Raw genomic sequence first — 19298 nt, forward strand, 5'->3', positions numbered from 1 at the left:
ATTATACCCTCAGGCCACAAAGTCCCTCGAGATAACGGTACATAGGAACCTAACCGTCCCCTCATGAGTTGTTCGAGATCTCATATCTCTAGAGCAATAATTCTGAGCTCGACCGAGTACCACGCTGACCAGAACTACCTCTATTGCTCTCGCAGGAACATCGCAATGTCCTACGGCCAACACTCGCCACTAAGGCTACCAAAACGTCACAAAGACCCTAAACCCATCACAAAGACCCAAACACGTCACGAAGACAACACAAACGTCCCACAGGACCACCACTAAGACCATAAAAATGTCCAAAAGGACCGCCACTAAGGCCAAAAACGTCACCGGGACCGCCACCATGGTATCCGGCATCACTAAGACCACCAAGACCACTAACCCTGACCGGCGTCACCAAGAGCTCTGTCACCAAGACCACCGTCAGGTACAAAACATCACAAAGAAACACTACCACTGACCAGCGTCACCAAGATCTCTGTCCCCAAGACCACTGTCAGGGTACAAAACGTCACCAAGACTCCTATAAAGACACAAGCGTCACCAAGACCACTCAATGCCATGATACTAAATAAAAAAAGTACCGCCACCCAGGCACACATCCCGCAAGATCATCCCGAATATCACCACACTTTCCACAAAACTTTCTATTTTTAGAAACTTTCTAATTATGGAAACTCCTTTTTATGGAAACTTTCTATTTATAGAAACTTGAGCTATTTCTCTTTCCCATGACAACACCAGTCAAAATAAATAAATACTTATCTTATTAATCTTAAAATGTCATAATCGTTACAACCTCAACGAAAATTTATAAAAAAAAATGATACAACAGCACCGAGCCAACGACCTGCATCCCAAGCACCACCTCATCTTGGTACTTAGTCGCACAACCATCCACCCCTAGCGACCAAGTATCAAGAGAGATGGGCTGGAATACTCTGTCCGCTCCAGCCATGGTCTTCGAACCACCACGACACTAGGACCAAAGTTAGGCAAGCTCAAGCCTCGACCTTCTTCTCGAACCACTTCTTGAACCTTGGCTTCATCCTCGCCTCTGGCTCCCAAGTCTCCTCTAACACACCATCACAGTCCCACTGGACTCTCATCAAAGGAATCTTCTTCTGCCGAAGTTCCTTGATCAGCCTCTCGAGTACCCTCACCGTTCTTGCCTCAAGAGTCATGTTGGGCTGAAGATCTGCAGGAATCTTAGCCAACACCTTGTCATCCTTGTGAAGACACTTCCTCAGCATCGACACGTGGAAGACCTTGTGGAACACACGCATAACCTCAGGCAACTCTAACCTGTATGCAACTGGTCCCCCCGCTCCATAATCCTGAAAGGATCCATGTACCTTGGACTCAACTTAGTCCATGTACCTTGGACTCAACTTAATCCTGAAAGAATATTGAGTTTCAGGTGGATGATAGAGTGTATCTCAAGATGGCCATGTTGAGCACCCGGATCTTCTCTGTGGTCTCCTGAACAAAACTCGCATAAAATATGCTCCTCCCCCACCTGAGTCCAGCATAAAGGTGTGCGAGATGGCCGCCCATACAACACCTCATAAGGAGCCATACCAATACTCGCCTTATAGTTGTTGTTGTAAGCAAACTTTACAAGATTCAGGTGATCGGCCCAGTGACCACCCCAATCCAGCACACAAATCCTCAACAAGTCCTCCAGAGTTTGAGACTGCCCATCTGTCTAAGGATGATAGGTTGTACTCAGATGCACCTTAGTGCCCAAATCTGCCATAAATTCTCTCCAAAACGCTGAAGTGAACTTGGAATCCCTGTCTGACACTATGCTCACAGTCACACCATGCAACCTCACAATCTCCCTCACATATTTCTTAGCCAAAACTGCTGCTCCATCAGTCTTCTTAATAGCCAGAAAATGTGCAGACTTGGTTAGACGATCCACAATCACCCAAATAGCATACGTAGTCCGCGACACAAGCAACCCAACTACAAAATCCATAGTAATCATGTCCCACATCCACTCCGGAATGGGTAAACTCTGCAAGAAGCCTCTCGGCACCTGATGCAGAGCCTTCACTAGCTGGCAAGTATCACACCTCGAAACCCAACTAGCGAAATCCCTCTTCATCCCGGCCCAGTGATTATACTGTTTGAGGTCACGGTACATCTTGGTCGCTCTAGGATGAACAGAGAACTTGCTCGAATGAGCCTCTCTCAGAATCTCCTGCCTCAGACCTTCATCCTTGGGCACATAAACCCAGACATGCACTAGGATAGTCCCATTAGCAGAGACCTGATACTCTGAACCCTCAGCCCTAGAGGCGTTCACCTGCCCATCATCACTCTTATGAGCCAATCGCACTCTACTAATAAGATCTGCTCTGTCAACTGCCTCCAGTCACAATGTCTCTTGTGAAATAGCACATAACATCAAATTACTAATCTCACTCACCAGAGACCCCATATCCTGCTCCTGAGCAGAAGTCGCCCGCTTCCTGCTCAGAGCGTCTGCTACCAAGTTAGCTTTGCCAGGGGGATAAGCTATATCCAGATCATAATCTTCCACCAACTCCATCCACCACCTCTGCCTTAAGTTCAACTCAGGCTGAGTGAAGATATACTTCAGGCTCTTATGATCTGTGAACACTTGTAGTTTTCCGGTATAAAGACAAGCTCTCCAAATCTTCAAAGCAAAAACTACAGCTGCCATCTCCAAGTCATGGGTAGGGTAGTTGCCCTCATGCTTCCGCAACTGCCGCAAAGCATAGGAAATAACCTTCCCCCCTTGCATCAACACACACCCCAAACCAACTCTGGAAGCATTTGTATACACTAAATATCGCTTATCTTGCTCCGGCAAGGCCAACACTGGTGTACTCATCAACATCTGTTTCAGACTCTCAAAAGCCGTCTCGCACTCCGACGACCACACAAAAGAAACATCCTTCCCTATTAGCTTAGTTATCGACTGTTCCATACTCGCAAAACCCCTCACAAACTTCTTGTAGTACACTGCCAAACCAAGAAAATTCCTGATCTATGTGGCATTCTGTGGCTAGGGCAATCCCTTATGGCCTGAATCTTCTCTACATCCACAGAAACTCCTGATGCAGAAACAAAATGACCCAAGAAACTCATCTCTCTCTGCCAGAAACTGCACTTGCTCAGCTTCGCGAAAAGCTTTTGCTCCTGCAACTTCTTCAATATTGCTCTCAAATGGATCTTGTGCTCCTCAGGACTCTTTGAATACACAAGGATGTCATCGATGAAGATGATGACAAACTCATCCAGAAACTCCTGCAATACGCTGTTCATCAACCTCATAAACGCAGCTGGTGCATTGGTCAACCAAAAGGGCATCACCACAAATTCATAGTGCCCATACCTCATCCTAAAAGCTGTCTTCGTGACATCCAACTCATCTATCGGAATCTGGTGGTAACCTGACGCCAAATCAATTGTGGAGAACCAAGTAGCACCCCTCAACTGATCCAACAACTAATCAATTCGTGGGAGAGGGCACTTGTTCTTCACAATGACTCGGTTCATACCCCGATAATCTATACACAAGCGAAAACTCTTGTCCTTCTTCTTAACAAACAACATCGGTGCTCCCCATGGTGAAGTACTAGGACGAATGAGTCCCTTGCCCAACAAATCCTCCAATTGCTTGTTCAGCTCTGCCATCTCTGCTAGAGCCATCCTGTAGGGTGCCTTAGACAATGGCGTAGTCCCTGGTTCCAACTCAATCGCGAAAGGATCAGAACGAGATGGTAGTAACCCCTACAACGACTGAAAAACATCCTCAAACTCCCAAACCATAGGAATCTCACACACACCAACCTGCCCCCACAGACTCTGGCATAGATATCGTAGGCAAATACGCTTCCCATCCCTTTCTGATCATCTTCTCTGCCTGCAGAGCTGAGATAACCAGACTCCCTGAAGTCGGCCTCACTCCCTCATAAAACCAACTCCCCACCCCGGGCCACTCAAACACAACTCTACCCCGATGACAATCTTGATGTACTCTATAACGGTGCAACCAATCCATGCCCACAATCTTTTCATACAGCTCCACTGGACTGATGACCAGATCTGCCGGCATCCACTCTCCCGCAACCTGTATATCTACATCTCTCGCCTGTCCATCAACCTGAATTATCCCGCCTCCAGCAACCTTCACGGACCTGAACCGTTCCCCTGGATCTCCACAAATGTTGCCCCTCTCGGCACACTTTGCGGTAACAAAGCAATGAGTAGCTCCGGAGTCAAACAACACATGGGACGGAAATCCTCCCACTAATAAGGTCCCTACACACACCTTATGCACTAAGAACCCTAACATTCATCACAAACAACAAAAATCCAAAAATGACAAAGAAACACAAGTCAAGTTTAGAAATTGTACCCGTGATTGCGTTAGCACTTGTTCCTCTCGACTCCACTGTCTTATACACACGCGGTGCCACTGGTAAAGGAAATGATGTCTGTCCCGCCTGCTGCACTACCGCCATAGCCATCAGATGTTGCTTAGGACACGACGATCTAAGATGCCCAGCCTCCCTGCAATGGTAACACACATGGGTCGTCGACGGTGCTGGCTGGTTGCCCCTCTGTGGACATTTCGCCACCCTGTGCTTCAGACTCCCACACCCGAAGCATCCTACACCACTAGACCCCAATCTCTGCATAGCATCGAACTTCCTCTTCTGCCCCTGTGGAGGCTTACCGCCCTTTCCAGAAGCAAAAGGCGGCTGAGTCCGCTTCGGCTGTGCCGGAGGACAGACCACCACAACCTGTGACCTCAAGTCATCCTCTATCCCAGCTGCAGTCTCTACCAGCTCTGCTCTCACAGCATAGCTCCTCACTCTATACAGAGTTCTCAAGTCATCCCGCAGAGCCAATTAGAATCTCCACACCTAAGCCGACTCCGGCTCCAAAGCCCGACCTGCATACCCCACAAGCCTATTGAACTCTGCGTCCAGCTCCCTAACAATACGGTTCTCCTGAGTCAACCCCAAGAACTGCGCCTCTATATGATCAAGTGCCTCCTGTGGAAAATACTTGGCGTTGAAATCTCCCACAAAATCCAACCAAGTCATCTCACGCTGCACCATTCGTGCCGTCACTGAACTCTACGAGACCCTCGCATCCCCTGAAAGGTAGTGCGCTACAAATTTTACCCAATAGTGGTCAGGACACCAGAACGACAGGAAAATATCCTCCATCTGCTCTCTCCATTCATCTGCTACATTCGGATCTGTGCCTCCTGGGAAAAATCCGGCACTCACATGCCGTAGCTGCACCAGCATCTGAACACACTGAGCATCCACTACCTCGGCCCATGGCTGCACACCTGCCTGCTCCCCCGCATCAGGCTGAACCGCTGGAACCTACCCATCAACCACTGGCGGCACCACTAGAACCTGCCCACCAAACCCTGGCGGCACTGCTGGAACCTGTCCACCAACCTCTGGCGCCACTGCTGCTGGAAACCGTGCCAAAACCTGAGCTAGCAAGCCCATCAGAACATCCTCTCTATCTGGAGCACCCTCCACTGCCACCCCCACTCCCAGGGCAACACTGTGACCGACACCGGGCCCTTCAGCCCTACCGCCACCCAAACCAGCCTGGTCTCCTAACACACTAGGATGAACCTATGACTCTGTCACCTCCTCACTAGCCATGCTCTGGGTCACACTCTTGCTGACCTTGAGAAGTTGTCCCCACCCACGGCCACGCCCACGGCCACGCCCACGACCACAACCACGACCACGACCAGCAGTTCCCACATCTCTAACTACACAAGAAACACAACTCACCGTGGAATCACAAGTAGGCTCGAAGAGGATGTTCTAGGACCCCATGCCACACACAAGCTTTCAATCCAACATCCACAACACAAAGCACACAACAAACCCATACCTAGAACCGTATGGGCTCCGATTCAAAACTGAAACAAGCCGACCCTTTTTTATTTTTCAATAACCTAATATCTAGTGATTCCATACTCACTAACATCCTATCCCCAATCATCAACAACAACAATGGATAAGAAAATAATAAATCCAATAACCAATAACGAATAAAAGAAATAATTTAACACCAATCCAGAACATAAACAAATCATAAACCAGCAATCCTAACATCCATTCTAGACCAATAAGTTCCACTCTAGCATCCTAACAAAGACACAAAGCAAAAAATCGAGCCTCTAGAACATCCTCATCTTCATCGCCTGGATTCCATGATCACACTTTGCCTTTACCTGCACCGCAAACACAAATTGAGATGCATGAGTATTTAATAAACACTAAGTGAGGCCATCCTCCCATCTACTGGGATATACACACAAGCAATAAGATCTCTCATGCCACAAACAACAACAATAAAACAAACCAGGAACATGCAAAAAGAGACCCGACACAATCTGGTTACTGTCAGAAGGGTGTCGAACGATACCCAAAGGTGTCAACCGACACTGGACATCTAGTGTCCACCGACATCACTTGGGTGTCGACCGACACCTGCTCAACACTCCCGAAACCCTAACGGTGTTGACCGACACCACTGCCGAGCAGTGATTTCCTTCGAACAAAACCTCTGAACCTCGCCTCCAAACTTCTTCTTTTCGTCCCACACGATCCCAGGAACGAATCCAAGCCTCAGGGGCTACAAAAAATACTCACAAACAACTAAAAGAAACAACCAAACAACACACAAAATCACAGAAACAGAGATCTTAGCTTAGATAAGCCATGGTCTTGCACTCACCTTAGCCAAACAACGAGATCTAAGCCTAAACGACGAAGCTACCACCACATAAACCTTCCCACCACGTCCCTATCCTTGGATCCACACTCTCGAGGAAGAAACTCTTTCACAGATTAAAGGAATCTCCCAAAAACCTCAAGAAGAGGCTATGGAACACTCTTTCCTTCTTTTCTCGCTAAAACTCATAGAAACAGCTAAAAGGACGAAGGAAGTCGAGTTTTCCCTTATAAACTCGAGTTTAGGGCTTTCCTAAACCAGCCACACGAACCGGAGAATAAAAATCGAACCGATTTGGCCAACCGCGAATGGTGTCGACCGACACCACTAGGAGTGTCGATCGACACCCCTACCAGAAATTGAATTTCTGGTTCGCGGATATTACAATCATGTAGGTAAATGTTTTAGAGTTTATTATTTAAGTTTATGTAAACATTGTGTACGTACACGGTTTAGGGTTTAATGTTTAGGGGTTGTTGTACATATAAGTCAATATAAAGATTTTGTACGCATTTTTTTGTCAAAGAGCTATGACTGCGCACGTATTTAGTCTAGGGTTTTATGTAGGCGTTTTGTACTTTATGTAGGAGTTTTGTACGTTATTATTCTTATTATGAGTTGTTTCTTTAGATATGATTTCAAATATTAACATAACCATGTACGTACATAATAATAATTTGTATGCTTTGTGTACATACACATTTAAATACTTTTCTTCATTTTAATCAACTTTTGATGTAACATAGAAGAAAAAAAACATTTAAAACATGTACGTACATGTGTTAATATGGATGTGAGAGACGAGATAGCGATCATGATAGGAAAAGCAATTCATTAAATCTTGTGTTCGGCCCATTAGAGAGGTTAGTCAAACAATCATACACAAACATATATTTACACTAGTGAGTAGTGGCATAAGGGAAGGTTATGTACGTCAAAACAATATATATATATATATAAATATTTATATTTATATTTATATATATTTAATTGCTAAGTCAAAGTAGTACTTATATTTTATATAATTTGTTTGTGTTCACTTGATAGTTCGAAATTGAGTTAACAATAAAATATTTGTCGACAAAGAAATAAACAAAGAAAAAAAGATATTTATGAAAATGAGCAATTCCACTTTCTTTATCATCATCACCAATTTCATGTTAACATATCAGATTCTTTCGTAGGAGTAGGCATGGGTAAATTATCTAAACTCCATGATCCGCTCCAAACCTGAATCTATAATATTAAAATCTCAAACGGATTCAAAATCTCTAGTTTCGAAAACTCAAACCCGAATCCGATCATGTTGTATTTGTATATACACAGCATCATACAAATTCTAACATACGTACAAAACAACAAATACTATGACACCAAATAATTGGTGTACTAAATTTCCAATTTATCACCACATAATAAATCCAAAAGACAAATGTAAGCAATTAAGGTTAATTTTAATTTTTTTCCAGCCATAGATGTCTTACAAAAATCATCAAGTTCTTAAACCTTTGGTGGAAACTTGGTTTTCCATTGATAATTGCTACAATTGTACATCCCTATGCTGTCGATTAACACCCTCAACTAGAAACTTGTTCACATGTGTAACATCTAGGAAGATGACATTGGTAGGTTTTTGTGCATTTAACATTCCTATAAACTCTGGTTGCATCATACAAAATATTACAATCATATATATATATAGGTAATATAAAACGACAAGATATTTGACACCTTTATTTTGCAAGACTTGGTATGAATGTGTACGTTTAAATCAATATAATCATGTACGTATACAATGTAGTTTGTTTTTTAGTTATTCTATGTACGTTTAAGTCAATCTAGTCATATACATACATAATGTGTTTTTGTGTACGTCCAGTCATCTTCAACCTAAGTTCTCTCTTATGCAATCCTAATTTTGCTGCCGTCATTTTCAGTTTTTTATAATCCTTTGTTTTCTCTATCTTTTAATGTTTTTTACATAAAAATCATGTAAATCTAGCATATTTTAACATATTTTAAGTTTTATAAGCTCATAACGCTAAGTTTTTTTTGTCAATTATTAGGATGTTTAAGTCAGTTACATAGGTCTAAATATGAATGAACTTTAACACTCCGACTAGAACTCTACTCGCCATGAACAATATCTGGTTTCCACTTCTCTCTATGATGCAGGTCAATTGGTGACAGCTTGTCCTATAGGAAGGTTGTGAAAGGGTGGGGACCAGGGTTCCAGAAACGCCTGGCGCACCAATAACCTACTGGTCTATTTGGATGAATAGTTCCTGTCCACGGTGAGGGGTTAGGATCGATGCCCTGCAGGGCTAGCTCTGGGCCTATGGGGGCAAGCTAGCGGTGGCTAGTGGGATCCACGGAACGGGTTGTTACACTTGGGAATGTCTGAGCCATTTTAGAATGTCTGAGCTTGAATTACACTTGGAATCATAAGTATTATATAATAATTCAAACCAATTTGTAAATAAAATAAAAGAAAGATGATAAGAGAATCATAATTTAAAATCTTAACAAAATCTTCCAAATCTAATTATTAAAAATAATCATATTGTTTAATTGGATATAAAATCTTAATTTTTAAAATTCTAATTGGTTATATAATTAAAAAATAAATAATAATTTTCGTCTATAATTAATTATAGAGAAATTTTTTTTTTTGAAAATTAAAAATTATTTCAAAGATTTTATTTGAAAATTCAGATATATTGTTTATATTTGGTCAAAGTATTTTATTACATTAGATTTTATTCCATTAGATGATTAATAATTTTTAATTAATTATCTTTATTTAATTAATTAATTAATCTTTATTAAGTATTTTTAATGACATTTGAATGTAAATTTTTATACTTTTAAGGTTAGTTTCATATTTGTACTTTTCAATTAATATAGTAGGACTCGTCTGCCAAACCTTCGTGTACTATTCTATATTAGATATAAATTTAAAAATCTAAAGTCAACTTTCTTTTCCTGCCAAATATCGTAAAAAAAAAGGAAGTGCGACCTAGAAAATTAACATTTTCGAGTATTCTTTATGAAATTATTATATTACCTTGTATCTCAAATAACATTTTACAATAGGAAAGATCAGGAAATAAATGTCTGTTTTTTTGTTGTGGACGAAGCATTAACACTAAACAATAAGTGGGGGTTATTGATTTAAGATTTGAATAGAGTTTTAAAGATTTTAAATGTTATGTATAATCTGTTGTTATTAGATCAAGATTTTGTTAAACTCTGTTAAAGTTTAGTGTTATTAGTTTGTGATTTATAAAAACTCATTTAAAATCTTAACAAATCTGGGTTATTGGATTCAGACTTTTATAAAGTCATTTAAAGTTTTGTATTATTTAATTAAAACAAAATAATCTAGGATTGTTAATGAGTTCAATTATTATGTTATTGGCTCATGATTTTAGACATTTTCTTTACAAAACAAAGTCATGGAAAGTATTATAAAAACACAATGATTGTTTGGAGGACTTTACAAGATTTTAGAAAACTAATCAACAAAACTCTCCAGCAATTTTTAACAATCTTTCACTTATTAACTTTTAATGTTTTTGTTGAACTCTTCAAAAATCTTCATAAATCTCAAACCAATACCTAAAGTCCTCCAAACAATCCGTGTATTTTTATGATACTTTCCATGACTTTATTTTGTAAAGAAAGTGTCTAAAATCATGAACCAATAACATAATAATTGAACTCATTAACAATCCTAGATTCTTTTTTTTTAGTTGAATAACACAAAACTTTTAATGACTTTACAAAAGTCTGAATCCAATAACCCAAATTTGTTAAGATTTTAAATAACTTTTCACAAATCACAAACTAATAACACTAAACTTTAATAGAGTTTAACAAAATCTTGATCTAATAACAACAGTAAATCCTTAAAACTCTATTCAAATCATAACATTTAAAGGTTTAGACTTTAGACTCTATTAATAGGCCTAAACTAGCCAAAGGAAACCAGACCGGTTTAAAAGGTTTGTACCAATATATTACAATTCCCCGAAGGCATATAATCTCAGTATTCTAGAGCCCCAGGTGAAAATTCTTTAAACATGGTTCTTATATTTGAAAATTTGGTAAGGGTCAAAGCTTTTCTTTGGCCTGGTGGACAATACTTTTTCTTGAGGAGAGGGTGCAAACTTACTTAAATGAAAACATGTACTATGGAGAATTCAGAGGAAATTCGATCAAAGAAAGTTTAGTGGCATACGTGTGGGAGTCACTTGGAAATAAGGAACCATTAGAGTAGTGTATAAGGAGAAGAATAGATTAGGGACCATTGTAATTACTGAATAGTTAAACCCTACACTATTGTATATATATGTTGTAAATCATTTCTGTTAATGAATCATTCAGCCTTTGCTCATATGGTATCAGAGCAGCAGTAAAAACCTCAGACCTAAATTTTTTTTGTTTTTGACCGCCTCTATTCTCTTCTTCCTCTTCTATTCTTCCTCCTTCACCTCTATTCTATATTTCTTCATTTCTTTGTTTACGTTTTTCTTTCGGCCATGTCTTCCACCTCCGAGATTATTGCTCTCACTGATGCAACTTCGACAATGTCAATATGACAAACATCACCAAGCTGACACCTACCAACTTCCTCATGTGGCGGCGCCAGGTTCATGCCTTGTTCAATGGCTACGACTTAGCCGGTTATCTCGATGGATCTACTAGTGCTCCGCCTGCGACGACCACCACTGATGGTGTTGCCTCTGCTAATCCATCTCACAAACACTGGAAACGACAAGATCAGCTGATTTACTCTGGTCTTCTTGGTGCAATCTCCATCTCGCTGCAACCGCTCCTATCGAAAGCAACGACGTCCGCTGAGATCTGGACAATTCTCGTCGACACCTATGTGAATCCAAGCCGTGGTCACATCAAGAAGTTACGTGAACAGATCAAACACTGGAAGAAAGGTAACAAATCTATTGATGACTACTTTCAAGGGTTAACCACTCGCTATGATCAGCTGTCTCTGCTTGAGAGTCTCATGCCGCATGAAGATCAGATTGATTGCATTTTCGATGGTCTTTCGGATGATTACAAACAAGTTCGTGACCAAATCGAAGGACGTGACACTCCACCCTTGCTGACTGAACTTCATGAGAAACTCATTAACCATGAGTTGAAGTTGCAAGCCACCCTCGTTGACTGAAGTTGCAGGCGTCGAATGTTGGCTACAATCCTACTCACGATGGTGGTGCTCCATATTCTGGTGGTTATCCGTCGTCTCCAATGACACCATGGCCTCCGCGTGTAAATGTGGCGACAGTTCCGCCCTATAATCCAGAAAATTGAATTATGGATTCGGGTGCCACACATTACCTGACTTCGGATTTAGCAAATCTCTCGCTGCATCAACCCTATAATGGTGGTGAAGAGGTGGAAATTGTGGATTGGTTGACTCTTCTGATATCACAAATTGGTTCAGCTTTACTTCCTACACCATCTCGTACTTTATCTCTTACCGACATTTTAAATGTTCCAAATGTTCAAAAGAATCTCATTTTGGTTTACCGTCTGTGTAATGCTAATAATGTCTGTGTGACATTCTGTCCTGCTCATTTTCAGGTGACGGATCTCAGAACGGGGGTCCGATATCTCCAAGGCCAAACTAAGAATAAACTATATGAGTGGCCAGTTATCCGCAATACCATCATCAATTATCATATTTCACCCACACCAAAAACATACCTTTCCTCTTGGCACTCTCGCCTTGGCCACCCCTCTTTACCTATTTTAAGAGCTATTGTTTCCAAATTTTCTTTACCACTTTCTTTTTATTTTCAAAAACATTTCTCATGTTCTGATTTCTTTATCAATAAAAGTCAAAAATTGCCTTTTTACACAAATACAATTGTCTTTCATCAGCCTCTTGAGTATCTTTATTCTGATGTGTGGACTTCTCCCCTTGTCTCGGTCGATAATTTCAAATATTATCTTGTCATTGTTGATCACTATACAAGATATACATGGCTCTATCCGTTGAAGCAGAAATCTCAAGTCAAGGAAGTTTTCATGGCGTTCAAATCTTTGGTGGAGAACAGGTTTCAAACTCACATTCGCACATTGTACTCTGACAATGGTGGGGAATTTGTTGCCTTGAAACAGTTTCTAATCACCAATGGCATTGCTCACCTGACTACTCCACCTCATACACTGGAACACAACGGTATTTCCAAGAGAAAACACCGTCACGTCGTCGAGGCTGGTCTTACATTACTAAGTCTTGCATCCATCCCAAAGACGTATTGGACATATGCATTTGCCACCGCAGTGTATCTTATCAATCGCATGCCTACCGATGTCCTGAATGGTGTCTCTCCATTTGCTAAGTTGTTCCAACAACCGCCGAACTATCTCAAACTTCGTGTATTTGGGTGTATTTGCTACCCTTGGCTACGTCCGTACAAGACCAACAAGCTAGACGATCGGTCAACTCCATGTGCGTTTATTGGTACTCTTTAACACAGAGTGCCTACCACTGCTTAGATGTACGAACTGGCCGCATCTATACATCACGCCATGTCCAGTTTGTTGAGAGCCAGTTTCCTTTTCCTTCATCATCTTCGTCCTTGCCCAAGTCCACATCAAAACATATACCACCATTTACTACCAACATCATTCCTGTCCTTCCCCGAACACTCTCCATAGCTCCTACGTCGGTTCCTGCAAGCTCGGTCTCTCCATCCTCGGTCCGTCATCCGTCACCGCCATCAGATCTGCCGTCACCACCACCACAGTCTCCTGCCTTGCAATCACCGTCGTCGTCGGCGGCTCCATTTCTGTCTCCTCATCCCTCTCCTCCGTCGACCGTTCCCAACCAACCGACGTCGTCCTCTCTTCCACACACTCCGCAGCGGACGATGTCGTGCAGTCTCCGTCATCACTTCATCCAGGTCCATCGTCCTCCAATCCAAAATCATTGGGCAGTTCATCTACAGAAACAGGCCCAACAACAACTGGCCCATCATCATCATCTGTCTCGGCCCATTATCCTACAACATCTTCGTCTTCTCACTCGACGTCTTCATCGTCGGCAACGTCGCATCCTCCACCATAGCAACCTGCACATCCAATACTCGATCCACTTCCACAAAACCACCATCCAATGCAAACCCGATCAAAGAACAACATCACCAAACCGAAGAAAAAGTTCAGTCTAACCACCACAATTTCTGAACCACCACCACCCATCCCCACAACCGTAGCGCAAGCACTTAAGGATCCACGGTGGCGTAAGGCTATGTGTGATGAAATTGAAGCTCAAATGCGACATAGAACTTGGGATGTTGTTCCACCGACCAATGCTCAGAATGTCATTGATTGTAAGTGGAGTTTTACAATTAAATATCGTTCTGATGGATCTATTGAAAGGTATAAAGAAAGGTTGGTGGCTCGAGGTTTTAATCAACAATATGGCTTAGACTACTAAGAGACATTCAGTCAAGTTATCAAATCAACAACTATAAGACTTGTTCTTGAGGCTACGGTCTAGCAGAATTGGAGCATTCATCAAATCGACATCAATAATGCCTCTCTTCAAGGGACTCTTCATGATGAGGTGTACGTGACATAGCCACCATGTTTGTCGTCTTAATAAAGCTCTCTATGGACTGAAACAGGCTCCACGTGCTTGGTATCAAGAACTTAAAGCATTTTTTCTCCAGTGTGGGTTTCGTAACTCTCTATCAGACACTTCTCTCTTTATCTACAAGCAAGGGTCCGCATATCTGTATGTTCTTGTGTATGTAGATGATATCATAATTGCTGGTGCTCTTGCTCTTGTTATGGCCTTCAGTGCTTCACTTGTAGCTCGGTTCTCCCTAAAAGATTTGAGTCCGCTGAGCTATTTCTTGGGGATTGAGGAGACTTGTACGGCACAAGGACTTCACTTGATGCAGCGCAGGTACATAACTGACTTACTTCTCAAAACTAAGATGATCAATGAAAATCTAGTCTCTACGCCTCTGTCGTCTTCACCGAAGCTCACTCTGTTCTCTGGGCAGAGTGAGTGATGCTAAGGAGTATCGCCAAGTGATTGGTAGTCTTCAATATTTGGGTTTCACACGACCAGATATAGCCTACGCGGTGAATCGATTATCCAAATTCATGCATAAACCAATGAATATACATTGGCAAGCGGCAAAATGAGTATTGAGATATCTCCCTGGTACAAGGTCTCATGGTATTTTTCTTCAAAGTGATTCTCCACTTACTTTCCATGCTTTCTCCGATGCTGACTGGGCAGGTGATTGTGATACTAGTCAGTCCACATGAGCGTATATCGTCTATTTTGGAGGTAGAACGATATCATGGTCCTCGAAGAAACAATGGAGTGTCTCTCGCTCATCGATGGAATCGGAGTACAGTTCTGTTGCAAACACGGCTTCAGAACTGCGGTGGATCTGCTCATTGCTCGCTGAAATGGGGATACCACTTCCCACTGCACCTGTCATTTACTGCGTGATGTGATTCTTGATGCTCTGATACCACTTGATGTGATTCTCCCAAGGAATCGACGCTCTAAGGTAGGTAGACTGATAATCCTAGAACTCCGATGGCTCGCGAAGCTGGATAATAAGGCGTGAGATAAACTCGAAAATCCTTATGCCCCAAACTCTCTTAAAACAAACCAAACAAATCAAGGCGGTGGAACTTTAAATAGAAGCTTCGCGGAGACAGATGACAAGGCGTGAGAATAATCCCGAAAATCTTTGTGCCCTAGACTCTCTTATAACGACGACGCTTCAATCCTCAGCTAGTGAACAGCAACGTCAAGTGTTGTGGAATCACTTGATATACCGAAAACTCTTTGATGTAACCCACCAAGGAGAAAGAACAAGTTCCAAATGAACAAATGAGTTTACCACTCTCAAATAAAAGATAAAAGATTTCTTGATTGATTTATTTTCTCAAATGAGATTACATGTGTTTATATAGGGATAGAAAACTTGGTCACAAAGCCAAGTATTGATTATTCTTGAAACTAAAAACATTTAAGATACTAAGTTGAATGAAGACCAAACTCTTGGTGCATGTTTCCTTCCTCCAAAGTGACTTTTGGTGCATGTATCTCTTATTTTCGTCACTCTTCTTAGACCACAAAATAAAGTGATTATTTTGGGCTTTCTTGGGCTTGTATTAGGTTCAAAGTGGACTGGACTTGGTAGACAACATCCCCAATAGAATTTCTCATGCTTTCTTTAGCCATAAGCTCTTGAATTGACCCATTATGTGTTTCCTTGATCATCTCTCTTTGACTCTTTCATCCAACTTGCTGATGAGAAACAACATGGGCTGTATGATTTCTTCCCCTTGGGCTTAGTAGAAACAACTCCTGGATGCCAAACATAATTCTGGAAGCACCTAAACCAATTGGACCTAAAACTCTTCATGTGACGAATTAGATTGACCTCTTTTGGCAAATGAAGTGTATCCTTGTATTCCTTGGGCCAAATCTTCCGTTTCTGAGCTCCTTGCAAACATAAGAGATCTATTAACATCCTACAAGTGGTTTCGTGTCGAACTTGTTTCTGAGTTGCTCTGTGTAACATGATATTTGGCTCAGACGTGAAAGTGGTACTGGCATAGATCCACTTATTTGAAATATCCATATCTTTCACATATGAACTGATCTCAATGTGATTCCAATTATCCATGGTTACGTAATGGATCAAGATTCCAGAACAGTTTGGTTCATAGCTTGAATCTTTCTGACTTGGTTGGAATTCTCCGTTGAATGCTCGTAGGTCCAAATCGCGTAGCCATGATTTCACCTGATTTGTAAAATGAATAACTTCTTCATACGAACTCTGATTGGACTAATTCCACTTCGAGATATGCTCTAAATGAGGTAAGAATGTATCCCAAATAGTCATTTGCCTGGAAGAACTGATCTTCGACTTCATTCGTGTTGAACAAGACTCAAGAGTCATCCTGGATAGTTTCATGATCATATCATACCCCTCCTCTTGAAAACGTTTCGTCCTCGAAACTGTAAGGCCATGTGTTGGAGAGTGTTGAAGTGACTCTAGTGGCTTATATTTGAGGTAATATATGATTCCATATTGTATACCATGAGGCAGAAGTGCACCGCTTTCAATGAGACCTTTCTTTATTCCCTTAAAATCCCAAACTTGCTCTATCTTGCTGGACCATAAGTGGAATGTTTGCTTTTCTCTCCTTGTTGGTGCATCAGCTGAATCATGCACACTTCCAAGGTTGTAAAAGGTCAGACTTTCCTTTGTGAATTCCTCATTCTGATCTTTGTAGACCACTTTGTGCTTTTGTTCCTCAGCTTCCATTTCAACTTCAGTTTCTAGCTCACAGTTTTTGCCAAGCACCATTGTTCTCCGATTAGGACATTCATTCGAATAATGACCTCTCTCTTGCCACTTAACACACAACACATCACAAGTACGTGTACAAGAAGATTCAGCTTTACCTCTTGTTTCTTTGGAGGTAGTGGTAGGCTTCAAAGTTGATGAACTCAAACCACAAGCTTGATGAGTTGTACCCCTCCTCTTGAGTTGTTTCTCAAACAAATCATCATTAGGCAACAAATCCTCCATGCTTCTACTTCTCTTAGATAACTTTTGTTGCCTTATGTGTAACGCATGGTGATGATGGTTGGGCACAAATCTCTTTCTCATGACTACTTTCATTTCAACCCATGTGTCAACTGGCCGGTCTCGGTGGCGCATACTGCTAGTAACCAGTTTATACCACCAATTGATTGCATGATCATAAAACTCTGTAGCAGCTACTTGAACCTTCTCGCGGTCCGAATAGTCGTGACATCTAAAGACGAACTCTATTTTTCGTTTCCCACTCCAAGTAAGCATCTGGATCATTCTTTTCATAGAATGGCGGTATTTTCACCTTGATTCCTCTCAGATCATCATCATTTCTTTTTCTAGCCTCTTTATTTTGTCTCGGATGCCGTTGACCCTCACTTGACATATTGCCTCTTTGGTTGTAGTAGTTGTCTTCTTCATTTTTGTTACGCGTAGGTTGATCTCTGCCCGTCCGATCGTGTTCCCCTTCAAGTTGTTGTTGAGGCTGTTGCGCTCTTTCAATCTGCTGGTGCATAGCCTCCATCTCAGTCTAAAACAACCGCGTAAAATGCCCCGTCAATGCCTCCATTTGTATTGGCGAAAGACCTGCTACTTGTTCTCTTCTTGGGTTATTGTTTCCGGAGTTATCACCTTCATTAGAATGTAATAGATTGATGAAATGAAATAAAATAAAATCAGATTTTTTTTTTGGCAGAACAGGTTCTTTTTTTTTTCTTTTTTTTTTAGCAAAACGGGTTCTCTCTTTTTTTTTTTTTTTTTTGCAGAACGGGTTGTCTTTTTTTTTTTTTTTTTGTTGGTAGAACGGGTTCTTCCTTCTTTTTTTTTTTTTTTTTTTAAAGATAGAAGATGAAAGAAAGAAGATGAAAAGATAGAAGATGAAAGAAAGAAAATAAAAAGATAGAAGATGAAAGAAAAAGATGAAAAGATGGATAGATGAGAAGATGAAAGATTTTGATTAGAAGAATACCAAAAGTCCTTGAGCGGGCTCTGATACCACTTTGTGTGATTCTTGATGCTCTGATACCACTTGATGTGATTCTCCCAAGGAATCGACGCTCTAAGGTAGGTAGACTGATAATCCTAGAACTCCGATGGCTCGCGAAGCTGGATGATAAGGCGTGAGATAAACTCGAAAATCCTTCTTCCCCAAACTCTCTTAAAACAAACCAAACAAAGCAAGGCGGTGGAACTTTAGATAGAAGCTTCGCGGAGACAGATGACAAGGCGTGAGACTAATCCCGAAAATCCTTGTGCCCTAGACTCTCTTATAACGACTCTTCAATCCTCAGCTAGTGAATGGCAACGTCAAGTGCTGTGGGATCACTTGATATACCGAAAACTCTTTGATGTAACCCACCAAGGAGAAATAACAAGTTCCAAATGAACAAATGAGTTTACCACTCTCAAATAAAAGATAAAAGATTTCTTGATTGATTTATTTTCTCAAATGAGATTACATGTGTTTATATAGGGATAGAAAACTTGGTCACAAAGCCAAGTATTGATTATTCTTGAAACTAAAAACATTTAAGATACTAAGTTGAATGAAGACCAAACTCTTGGTGCATGTTTCCTTCCTCCAAAGTGACTTTTGGTGCATGTATCTCTTATTTTCGTCACTCTTCTTAGACCACAAAATAAAGTGATTACTTTGGGCTTTCTTGGGCTTGTATTAGGTTTAAAGTGGACTGGACTTGGTAGACAATATCCCCAATAGAATTTCTCATGCTTTCTTTAGCCATAAGCTCTTGAATTGACCCATTATGTGTTTCCTTGATCATCTCTCTTTGACTCTTTGATCCAACTTGCTGATGAGAAACAACATGGGCTGTATGATTTCTTCCCCTTGGACTTAGTAGAAACAACTCCTGGCTGCCAAATATAATTCTGATGAATATTTATATCTTATGGCAGTAC

The 19298-nt window shown here is 41.2% G+C and overlaps 2 protein-coding genes across 2 annotated transcripts; both read right to left on the reverse strand.

The window, feature by feature from the left end:
* Positions 1 to 226: 226 nt before the first annotated feature.
* Positions 227 to 5108, reverse strand: LOC147925486 (uncharacterized). The gene is made up of 12 exons (XM_087492639.1): positions 4948 to 5108; positions 4400 to 4860; positions 3832 to 4329; positions 3540 to 3722; positions 2801 to 3000; positions 2441 to 2593; positions 2224 to 2380; positions 1950 to 2068; positions 1523 to 1711; positions 1132 to 1340; positions 465 to 526; positions 227 to 408 (listed from the first exon to the last, which is right to left on the reverse strand). The coding sequence occupies exons 1-12, from the start codon at positions 5106 to 5108 to the stop codon at positions 227 to 229; spliced, it is 2574 nt and encodes an 857-aa protein (XP_087348765.1).
* A 10573-nt stretch (positions 5109 to 15681) lies between these two features.
* Positions 15682 to 18813, reverse strand: LOC147925487 (uncharacterized). Its single transcript, XM_087493528.1, has 2 exons — positions 18349 to 18813; positions 15682 to 18011 (listed from the first exon to the last, which is right to left on the reverse strand). The coding sequence occupies exon 2, from the start codon at positions 17664 to 17666 to the stop codon at positions 16626 to 16628; it is 1041 nt and encodes a 346-aa protein (XP_087349654.1). The 5' UTR covers positions 17667 to 18011; positions 18349 to 18813; the 3' UTR covers positions 15682 to 16625.
* Positions 18814 to 19298: the final 485 nt, after the last annotated feature.

Source organism: Camelina sativa, chromosome 16, assembly GCF_030686135.1.
Source record: "Camelina sativa cultivar CO46 ecotype springtype chromosome 16, ASM3068613v1".
Classification (NCBI taxonomy): Eukaryota; Viridiplantae; Streptophyta; class Magnoliopsida; order Brassicales; family Brassicaceae; genus Camelina; species Camelina sativa.